Source organism: Sinohyriopsis cumingii, chromosome 3, assembly GCF_028554795.1.
Source record: "Sinohyriopsis cumingii isolate HCF-2022 chromosome 3, ASM2855479v2, whole genome shotgun sequence".
In the NCBI taxonomy this organism is placed as follows: domain Eukaryota; kingdom Metazoa; phylum Mollusca; class Bivalvia; order Unionida; family Unionidae; genus Sinohyriopsis; species Sinohyriopsis cumingii.
Window position 1 is genome coordinate 57244038 of NC_142963.1, and position 12443 is coordinate 57256480.

General features: G+C 36.2%; 1 protein-coding gene across 1 annotated transcript in view; it reads left to right on the top strand.

Moving 5' to 3' along the window:
- Window positions 1–437: 437 nt before the first annotated feature.
- LOC149802903 (ubiquitin-conjugating enzyme E2-17 kDa) overlaps window positions 438–12443 on the top strand; it is a 48740-nt gene continuing 36734 nt past the window's right edge. Inside the window, exon 1 of the mRNA XM_089952399.1 lies at window positions 438–565. Coding sequence (XP_089808525.1) covers window positions 542–565 — 24 coding nt within the window. The 5' untranslated portion in view covers window positions 438–541. The remainder of the gene's footprint in view (window positions 566–12443) is intronic.

A 12443-nucleotide genomic window follows, 5' to 3' on the forward strand; every position in this document is an offset into this window, starting at 1 on the left:
GCCCAACATTATCCAGTCGACTTAAGGTCCTTGCATAGTCTGGGCTTCATTTGACGTTTGCATCCCGATTTAGATATCCCCGATTTAGATATCTTCACAGTTACGCCAGAGTTCGTCCAAGTATCTACAACGGTGTATGAAAGGCTTTTAATAAACTCGGAACGAGTTTGGATTTCTCTTCACAATGCAACACAAGTCCTACACGGGAAGTGACAGGAGGATATCATACAGAGGAGGAGGAATCCATAGTACCTGTTGGATGCCACCGTGGCTGCAAAGGGATGGCGGATCTTTCTGACGTATCACCTTTGCCCCTGTTTATATGCAGATCTTTAATGGCATTGATCAGATGTTACAAGTAATGTTTCGCTTCTTTTCGCTCAAAACTCTTTCGCCGCGTTTAGTCGAGGTTAAGTGTTGTAATACACCCAGCGACGGTTCGCGCATGTCCACTATATTGGTTCCGGGTTTTCAGCAAGTCAAATTTTTCAGAGGGCCATTTTCCCTTGTTTCATTTGACCTTTTCAGACACACATAAGCCATGGCACTTAAAAGAATAAACAAAGTAAGTATTCGGTAGTCGTCAGAAATGTGACGAAGAAGAACAAATGTAACTAATAGGTTACCAGTTCTCAAATAATCGAGATTTTTTTCTTTCTCTTTCACGCCCGCCATTTTGTTGCAGTGAACACGGTCATTCTTGCACTGAATTAACCCCTTTTCACTATATTATTTACATCAAAGACTTGTCTGAATGTTACTTCGAATATATTGTAAGAGTAATCAATGTTGATTTAAGATAAAACAGAATGTGAAAAGTCGAGAAAAAATGTAGAATGGCCTCAAGTGCTCGATTTCGTCTGTATACTAAAGTTTGACTACACATCCCCGTGAATTTTGGAGAACTCGCCCCCATCGATAATTCGCGCTGGGAGGACCCGCCCCATGGAGAATTCACCTTGGGAGAACAAACCCCAGGTGTCGGGAGAAGTCGCCCCATGGTGGTCGGAGAAGTCGCCCCACTGCGCCTGAAGAAGTCGCCCCAGGGATCATATATACGAATTCTGAAATGTCGCCACATGGTTGTTAGGCTTTATTTATTGTTATTTTTCTTCAGCTTAATAACTTTATAAATCTATAAAATTTGCAACTTTTAAACTTTTCCATTTGATCAACTCTGCTTCTGTACTTAACGAAAAGAAGTGTTATCTGACCCTTTTGCTCTGCTCTTTAAACCATTAGATGCATTTTGTTTGGAAATATAGAGCAGGTGTAAGCATGTTGTGATGTCTGCAGTTTTATATATGAAAGGGTTTATACCTAATGACCAAAGTCATCCTGTGATGACTTTATGGCATGGACCTCTATAACCCAAAATCAACTGAATTGGTGCTGACCGTCAGTAAGCCAAAGGGTTATAGTATCATATCTCTTGAGATTTGCTAACCATTAATGAATGATACTTGAACTCGATAAAAAGTATCATTGATGCCTACACGTGAAATGAGTTCAACGTCATGGCTAATGTGCAGAGTCAATACCAGATTGTGTATTTGAATAATGCAGTAACCACCATGTGGCGACATCTTGCTGCTAACAGTATTGTTCTAAGGTGGCGACATCTTGCTGCTAACAGTATTGTTCTAAGGTACACATTTCTATCTCTTAAATTATTTATTTCAGAGATAAATATTAAATACTTTATCTGGATGACAAGTTTTGAGGTGATTTCACCAGATATGTTGTGACGACTTCTCCCAGAATGAGTTCTCAATGGGGCGAGTTCTCCATATACCCATCCCCTTCCCATTTGTACCCCCTACCGATTTCAATAATGAAAACGTTTAATGTGATAAAAAGTTCACAGAACTGAGTCAATTGGTTCATTGATTTATAATTTCTAACCTGACAGTGACCAGACTGGCACTAATACTGGCATCTCCTGTACCTTTCATGCGTAATGAACTTTCCATGCTAACATGGCACCATATTGTGTACGCTATCGGCTAGTTTATTTCCATCAGACAACATAATGACGTAGTTCATCCTATTTAGTAACTGCCGGACAATTCCATCGATTACCATAACATTGAGAGTTTGGAATTATATCCCTCTGCACACATGAACATAGAAGTTAAATCCACTTGAAAGGCAAATTTGTTGTTATTTTTTTCCTTTGCTTGATTCGAAATTGTAAATATTGGAAGCAGATGACATATGTATGTACATCTGTAGTCGTGCACACACCCCTTTGCTGGAAATGGACTTGTCCAGGAACTAGAAATGGATCTTGAGCATGTCCGTCTATTATATTGAAAACTTCCATTAAGTGTGAAACTTTCAGACCATGACAGCGTCAGAGACACTCCACTCAGGTTACAAATTGTAAATCAATGAATGAATTGCACTGTTTATCACATTAAAGGTTTCCATTATTGATATCGGTGGGGGGGGGAACAAACAAACGGGCTGTATAGTCGGATTATACACAGAAATTTGACAACAGGTAGTCCTACATGTAAGACCTCGACAGGGATATTTATGTTTTGGGCGTCAGGGTCTTACTGCCTAACTAATGGCGCTGTGTAGCGTGTTTTATGTCAACTAAAGTTGTAACAAAAGTAAAATTTTAAGGAATATCTCACAAATGGCAACTAAAATAATGATACTTTTCTACATATTAAGTCGTAATGTTTTAGTCAGACTTTAGTTACTCTGATATCTTTTCTTCTAATTCATAATCTCAAAAGAGAAACTGACCTCAGGGATGGTCCTGGCTTTTAAAAAGCTGTCGCCAAAATAATCGCCAACCTCAATATTTTGTCGCCAATTTTCAAAAAGTGTCGCCAAAAAAAGTAGTGTACATTTTTCCAAGTGTTAATTTAGTCTATTAATGTAACAGGCAATGAAAATTACAAATGATGGATTAGTTAATACTTTAATTACAACAAGCATTAACAAAATGTTACAAAGTGTTACATGAAGATCCGTCGTGATTTTAGGGCTGCCCACTTGTTGAATGCAGTTTCAAAGTCTAATTTTTCACATCTGTACATGCTGATTCTCATTAAATTCTCGAGAGATGAGATGCAGAGCTTATTTCTGATGTCAGTTTTCATGAGGTTCATCTTACTGAATCCACGTTCACAGTCCTCAGTGCTGGCAGGTGACACCAGTAGTCTCTCAGCAGCCCCCCCACCCCTTTATGGATAGCTTCACAAAGCTTGTAGCGAATTGCTTCCTAAATCCCAAGAATGATCACTGAATGCTGTATAAATTTTCTCGACAAGAAAAATAGGATCTCCATTCCCATGAATGAAACTTACACGAGTCAACACCTGGCAATATTGGACCGTATATATAAGCGTAAATTCACACCCAATTTAGGGATTCTTTCACTCCTGTATTTTGAGAAATAAATAATTATTATTAATTATGCAAAACTGTTTGTTTTTTTTTTTTTGCTATTTCTTGTTGCGGAGTTTAAGTCTCTGCAGCCGTAACACGGGACTGATGGCAAAAGGAAAAGATCAGTGAGTAAAATGCTGCACTGGCGACAGATGTAATTGTGATTGAGATTTTTTCCATTTGCTTTGTATTTATACACAGTAGTCGGTACTTCAAAGGTTATCAGTTTTCTATGAAGGTTCAGCAAAACTATTGTATTGGTATATGTATAAAAAAAAAACAGAAGGATTAGCCATACAATTAATTGTATCTGTTTTATTCGCGTCTTCAGAAGTGGGTCAGTTGTAGGTATAGTGAGGTAGCATGATTGACTGTATCGCAGCATACAGTACTCAGCCCAGATGTCAGCATAAGCAGATTATGATGTAACAATGCACTGTAAAGATAGGGTTGTCAATAAGAACAAAGGATCGTTTGTGTAACAGATTGATTCCAATGCATTGCTTAGTCAAGTTTATGGCTTCCTTTCGTTCTGGCTTTAAATTTATTCAGTCCAAATCCATGATTGTATGTACAAATTAAATAACCAAAAAGTATGTCACCAAAAAAATCGCCAGATGGGATATTTTTGTCGCCAATAAGGAAAAAAAATCGCAATTTGCGACATTGGCGAAGCCCAGGACGATCCCTGTGACCTGTTTTCAAGTTTCCTTGGCCTACATTTCATTTGGCTGGAAAGTGATAAAGGAATGATGAAATCGGGTTAAGTTGAAAATATTATTCTTTAACAAAATGAATATAAATATATTATGCCTTTTGGAACTGTAAGCAACATTTCATTTCATTCAAGAAACATATCCCCCACATGAACCTTCTTGAACATACTTCAGCATACCTCGTGGCTCCGATCACATTTCAACAGATGGGGCCTCAAATGGCTTAGTGATATTTAAGCCAGTGTATCCCCTAGGGGTGCAAGACTGCGAGTCAAAAATCACCTTGGTGTCAAAACTGGGGTCAGACTAAGTAGAAAAACAAACTTTGGTACCAAAAATGGGGGTCAAATTAAAAATTTGGGGGATCTCTGAAGCGCAAATGAGGGTAATGGGAAACACTGATTTAAGCGCTCTCCGCTACAGATCACTGCTATCTCACGTCTGTCTGCGTGAGTTTGAGTCTCAGGCTCGGCTAACATAGGCACGTGAGAAAGCCTGCCAGTAGCTTCTCGTGGGTCATTGGTTCTTTGTGTTTTCCAGGGTTCTTCCTCCACCAATTATATTGGCCGCCATGTATAGCCTATCTTGTGCTGAAAAATGGCGTCAAACCCTACAATAACAACAACATTTCAACAAATTTAAATGTATGCCAACGGATCATAAAAATGTGTCCATTTGCTAGTGTCAGATTTTTATTCCACCGGGATAACAACAGCACGGTATATTAATTACATATCAATTTTTGGAAGAGTGTCGATATTATCTGCCAAATATGTTAAATATTTCTGAAACTCAGATTACTCGTTCCGATATCAATCGACATTATTTGGGTAGTAAGACAGCACTAAAACAAAAATAACGTACTATGTCTTAGATTGTACGACTAAACAACAGGGAGCACAGACAAGTCATTCTGTGTTTGGGATAACTTGGATGCAACCCAGATTAAACTCGGCTAAGTTGTTAACTCATTTGGCCCCGATCCCGTCTGTTGGCATGATCTGGTTTCTGCATTCATTGGCCGATTCCGCCTGTAGTCGTGAATTGTTTACTGCATTCAATGGCTGATCCCATCTCCTGGCATGATGAATGTGTGTTAGATACAACGTCTCTGATTGGTTAGAAATGGTTTATTCCAAGAACTAAACAACTATTAAACCAATCAGAAATGATTTTACTTTCATTTGTGGAAATTTGAATTGTTCAGAAGCAAAAGGCTAAAGTTTGAGAGCGGTTTAACTACACATGTTCTGTTCATGAAAAATCGTAAATGATGGCGGATGGAAGAGTGATTTTTGATGAAAATGTGGAGTTTCTCGGGTTTGATCTTGAAATTATTGAGCAAGCTGAGGAAAGATATGTTCAGCAGTTGAATATTTGTGAGATTTAGATTTGGACATAGAAGGTTCTGAGATTGAATCGTCCAAAGATGATGATGCTGACAGCGATGATGACGGAGTTTTTGCGGATAAATGTTGCACATAAGTTTGTAAATACTGTATAAATAAGTTGTGAAAGACTTCGACAAATAGGGAAAAAATTACATCAATGTGTCGACAAATTCATTTGAAATAAATGGTGAAAATTTTGTGGATTTTGTTTGGATATAAGAAGAGAAATTAAGGTAAGAGTGAATGCATGTGCACTATGTTTCCAAACAGGTAAAAACTATGGGGCACAAGCAGCTAGACACAGCTTTGTGCTTCTGAGGCATATCAGCAGAGATACTGAAAACAGTGCTAGGGGCCGAATGAGTTAAAGACAAGTCCAACCAAGGTATTAAGACGAACTTGAGTTGAAAATATCCAGCTCCATTCTCCGGTCAACTGACAAAGACAGGAGACTAGAGACCAAAGTTTCAGGAATATCTTGTACATTATGCAGCCAATATTGACACTTTGCAACTGATTAAAGTCTAATTGCTTTAGTTGGACTACTTTGATATATTTTTCCTGTTGGAATCAAATTCTGACAAAAGCAAGTGGTTGCATTTTCAAGGTCTACTGACATTTCAGTTATAGTATTTACGTTTGTACCCCCTACTGATTTAAACAACATGCAACCTTAAATATATAAAGAATGCACAAAACTTGGTCATTTCATTCAGCAATTTATAATCTCTAACCTGATTGTCACCATGGGGTCTCTGGTTTAGTTTTACAACTATTCATGCCAAGCTGACTTACTGCAATATGTGACCAATTGCTTACCTGAAAAATGACTAAAGTTATGACAAGCAGTATAAGAATTTTGCAGTCTGTGTGACTTGTTAAAGGATGTACTTTAAGGGCTAATTGAAATACAGCAATAAGTATTGAAACAAAAATGGAACCAAGTTTTTATGCCCAGTTTATGCAGGTGTAGTCTGCCTTGAGGAGGTGCTAATATTTAGACTAATAATCAGTCTCAGTTCTGTACATGTTATACCTCACAATTGGGAAGCTGTACAAAAACTTAAGTAGCTAAACAGTTAAACAGCATGTCAGGTTTAAAAAATGGAAAGGTTAATTTGAACAATATGGCATAAAGAGCAAAAATAAAGAGCAAAATGAATCCAACTAGTTTGGTAACTTGATAATCATATGAAGAGACATTTCATCACATGACAAATGTGATATATCTATGTATGCTGAAGCACATGACCATAATTTGGAATGCAAAGTCTAATTCAGTTGATTCCTCAATATTGATGTAACAACTGATGCGGCCCAACAATTCAGAATGGTGAAAAGGGGTAGGGTTTTATAATTTCACTTGGATTTACAAGTTGTCCAGTGAAATTAAAATCTGGTCTCCACTGTCCATGAAAATCTGATGCCAACCATTTAGGGCTCACATTCTGGTCACCTATGTTACTGCCATAATCGCAAATTCCATATTTAGCCCGGATATTTTGGACCTGAATATGGGTTTACGTATTTCATATTAAAATCCATTTTGGTAATAAAAATATTAAATTCACAATTTCCATGCAATTTTCTATTTAGAACTGGCATTGTGTCATTCTTAGAGTAAATGTATTGCATATATGGATATAGGGTTCTAAAATATGACTGGTTCATTAGAAATCGTGGCTACTGTGCCAATCTTTAACCAACATATTGGATTACACAAAGTCCTTTATCACTGTATATCATCTTCGTCATGCCAGAAAGAAAAGCAGAAGATTCAAAATTTTCTCGTGCAAGGAAAAGAAAAAAGAATTGGCATGACAATTATATCATCTTGTTTAAATATGTGAAACCATCTACAGACCTGCCAACCCTCGTGATTCTGGGATGAATTTTATGACTCTATAGCGAGTCATGAATTCATGTATAAAAATCATCAACCCCCCCACCGATTCTCAGTTTAAGTCCGGAATAAAATATCTTTTATCCCTTTAAGTGCTAGTCACAGTATCAGCAGTGGTCAACAGGGCTGGTGTTGGCTTTAAAAGAGCTGTCGCCCATAAAATCGCCAACCTCAATATTTTGTTGCCAATTTTCAAAACAATATCACTATTTCATAATACAGTACTATCCATTTACTTAAACATATTAAGGACCAAGTTAACCCTTTACCTCATAGAGCGTATGGCTTTTTATCTCTTCGATATACATGTAGCAAAGTTACCCAGTGTAGTGCACTATAAATAGAACACCTGTTACCTATGCGACTCTATACACATAGGCCTGCCAGTCAACTGTTAAGCAGTGTAGCATATGTTACATTTAACAGCAGTTTTAACCATTTTACATTTTTGGTACACATATTGAAAGATTTAAGAGCAACATCCGATCATTATAGCTGTATAATTATTTTTTGCGGAAGAATTTTTTATGTCCTTTAAAATCTTGAGAACTCGTTCACCATCAAGTCAGTGAAGCAGCATGACCAACTGTTCTCATACACCAAATTTACAAGTTCTTTGTCTTCATCTACATCAATATCAGAACCATTACCTAAGGTAATGAAGCTTTCATAGTTGTGATTCTAATCATGAAAACTCAGTAAGTACTGAACAAAATCCGTTACCTACATTTTGGAGAGTTGAGAATAAGACCCAGTTACTGTAAATATATTTTAATCAGAGCATAAACAGCGACCGTATGATCTGACATAATGGTCATTCACAGAAATGAATGTTGTATATAATAGTTTTTTTCGTTGAGAAAGGCGCTACAAAAGCCCGCTAAAAATGGCGTCAGAAGGCACTTCCATGAGAATGGTGTAGAGGTGTCAAAATGTGCATGTTTGTGAATCGGGTAGAGGCATCAAAAGGTGTTTGTATGCAAATAGGGTAGAGGCGTCCAATGGCGCTTGGATGAGGTAAAGGCTTAATATTGTTGACATAAACTGATGTTTACGGGGGGGGGGGGGCTGAAAATAAAGTGAAATTTCGCATATAAATGAAATTTTTAAGAGGTGACCTGTTGTCAATGAATACGATTTACGCAGAGAGAAAAATGGAAATTTTGATTAAATGAAGACAACTAGTCAGAAATACATTTGTATATTGACAACTTAAAATTGTGTAGTATACTCCACAATGTCTGAAATAATATACATGCATATAAAAAATCGATGTATTCTAGTAACAGATCATGTTAGAAAATTCATGTCAGTCAAATCCCGTTAACGCAACTAAAACATCTATCTAAAAGACTGGTATTCCTCATTGGATCTATATCCTGTTGTCAGTAAACATGTTTCATGTCACAGTTTACTCTGATATTTATTATCCTAGTAGCACGTGATTTTATAGTCATTTATATGTTACATGTATATGTACTTAAATTAACCTAGATTTTGTTCAGCCAGACAACTACCATGATGCTGAGGCTATCAAGGGATGAGGCTAGTCATATGGAATGACAACATGTGAAGAAATTAAAAAGTTTAACATTCTTGCAAGGTGTCCCACCTTCATGTAACTCAACATCCAGATATCTTTTGTTTCAAAATATCGGTACCTTAATTTGTTTTTTATTCCGCCATTGGTAAGCATGAATTTTTTTGCTTTAACGGTAAAATTTCAATGTACATAAATGTTCCATTCACTAAGAAATATGAAACAATGCTTTTAATTAAGTTTGTTGCTGACCTTGGCTTGCTTTGATGATGGTTTGTGTACAGTTGAAGGTGCCACTAAAGGTCATCTTTTAAGGACCAAGCAAATGCCAGTTTGTTATTGCTGCGGTAAAATCAAATAATTGAAACACAGTGACATAGATTTTTTAAAAATTGCTAATTATATACACAGAATGAACAATGCTTTAAAGGTAATCAGTTTTCTTTGAAGTTTCAGCAAAACTATTTTTTCTGGTATATTTTTCAAAAAGAAAATTATGACCAGACATCGGCATAAGCGGATTATGATGTAACAATGCCATGTTAGGGTGGTTTGTCAATATGAACAAAGAGTTTGTAACAATATACACCTCTCCCTCAATAACTCATGCACAACGGGGTCCACAAAACATAGACCGCACTATAAACGAGGCGCGAGTTACCAAGGGACCTCCAAAAATTGAGAGAAAAAATCACTTTGACATCGAGAAAACCATGGGGGGGGAGGGCAGCGTTAGGGAACTGGGCTGTTTAATGACTGATTCCTCATTTTACAATCATGTCGATAATAATTTTTAATAATGCACTTTTTCTAATGAAGTTGTTCGTTATTCTGTTTAAGTAACATTTTTTTCTCAAAAATATCCAACGTATGAAAGATTGTTCTAACTGGTTTGAGCAACCATCACGTGTACGCGAAAAATCTGTGTATTACGTCACTGTTTTTTGTTTTCTTGATGAGTCTGGTTCAGGTATTGGTGTTTAATAGTATCTTGCCAAATCAGTAGTCCATAATTTGGGAACTAGACTAACTGTTGGTACACCACCAAACAAAATTCCTTATTTTTTCCAAAAAACGCGACATTAATTTGTGACACTTCTACGACGAAACTCAATTTATTTTCAGTTAGTACAGTGATAATGTCGTGATTTCAATGGAAGTAATAATGAAATTTCTTAACATCCCTGATGATATCTCTAAATGCCAGTTCAAGAATTCTCTGAACCTCACTTGCCCACAATGGTCCGTATGTGAAATCAAGCTCTATATTTTACGAAGTATTCATTTCGCTTGGCTGCCTTGTTATCTTTGATCACAGTTATGAAAGAGTCGGTTAATTTAAGGTAGTTTATGTTACATAATAACGTTTATTACAGTGTTTGATTGATCAAATGAAGCGAGTTCACCTGACATACGACCTGGGCCACTAGATTTTAAGTTAGTCCAGTTTTTGTGCCTTTTAACTTTTCTTTTATTCCACCTCCTTTTTTTATTCAAATGACAATGTGATAATACAGAGGAGGCCAGCTTTTAATTCAGTGCAACAATACAACAAATATTTCTGCAATTTAGTTATCAAAACACGGCATTTAATTAGGTTCTCAGAGAAACGCTTGCGGACATAGCTGTTGCGGTAGATTGAAGCATTTTACGTTTAATTACAAGAGGACACATTGCATTTATGACGATTACACTTAAAAGGAACTAAAAGATGGAACTGGAACACAAATTTCAATAGATAAAAAAAATTTTAATTTGTATTTATTTATTAAAGTACTGCCTCCACTCAGCATGACATTTTCATTGATTGAATTTTCCGTACATATCGTTAATTGCAGTGTGCTAGTAACGTCATTTGGAAAGAAAATGTAAAATCTTGTATGAGCTATTTTTAAATTTGATATTTTATAGTGTTGATTAAAATTTCCAGGTCCTATCTACCGTTTTCAATGATAAAGCGAGCGATACATCAAAGCTTCTGTTACCAATTTTGATCACGATTTTCTTAAAGTTCAACAAATAGGGATACATTCTTGGGGTATTTTCGGGTTTAAAAAATGGGATCCATGCCTGACACTGCGTTATAAGTGGGTTCTAGAGTTATCGAGGGAGTGGTGTATTCCAGTGCAGTTTAATTTCTAAGTTTGCCGCTTCCTGTCATTGTGCCTTTGAATTTCTCAACTCGCCCAAGACTATATAATTTTTAACAGCCAAAAATGTTGTCGCAAAAAAAAATTGCCAGATGGTATATTTTGTCACCAATAAGGAAAAACATTTGCAATTTGCGACAATGGCTACGCCCAGTGCGATCCCCGAGTCACTGATGCCAATAATGGTCCTTTGTTACTTGTCATGATATTAGTAGAACTATATCCAGATCTATATTTTGAACTATATCCAGTTGTTACAGTTTGCCATGTAGCAAGCATTTTAAAGTATTTAATCTATATTTTGAATGTCTCATCTTCTGAACTAATACCATTTTATAACTAACCTACACTACAGTTAAAAAGTTTTCACCGCCAAGGAAAATGAAATGTATTCCATAAAATGTGAAGCATAGATTGGAATACAGCAAAAATTGGCCTTTCATTCAGCCATCAAACTTCAATGTACATTATGCTTTTTGCTCAAGATGTTCCACAAATTTTAGAATTGGGAATGTGCAGATGGGCTCTTACTGCTGCTTACAATTTACCTGTCATACCTGTACTACATATTATTATATAGTACGTATATGACAGATAAAAAAAATGTAAACAACAGTGTGAACCCCTGTGAGCATGAACTTAACAATGTTTATAAATACCAGAGATTCTTGAGGTCATTTTATCAGAAGTTTGTTCTGCTAAATTTCTTTTAGAAAGGAACCTTCCTCTTTCAGCTGCTTGTGATGTTGGTGATTTATTTTGTACACATTTTTTCCAGACAGTAAAATCACAAATCAGTCTGAGTTATATTTTGTTAGGACTTCTTTCTTTACCCCACTATAATGCTGATTGTGATAGGAGTTTTAGTTCACTAAAAAAATTCACAGAATTCAGGTCATCAAGGAAAGATAGTACATGTACCTTGAAATCAATAATGATAGAAAAGGCAAGGTTTGGAAAGGTTCCTATAGACAACCCGTGTCTGATAACTTGGAAAGAGCAAGAGTGTTACACATGCATCCATGACATTCAATTGTTAACTAATTAAATGTCCGGTTTTACTGATCGTTGTAGATGTTTTTAATAGTTGCATATGCATTAAAATTTAAAAATTCATAATTTGTTCCTGAAACTTGGTATTTTTGTCATAAAGCAGTACTTTTTTGTACTCTGGCAGCTATGCTAATTTTATCAGAAAATCAGATGAAATCTTATATCTTTGTGTTTGAGAGACTGAACAGTTTAGCTGAAGAGCATCAATGCGTACTGAACAATTTATTCACTTTCTGATTTTTGAAAGCTGGATATTGGTTGACTAATTCAAATGTACCAGAA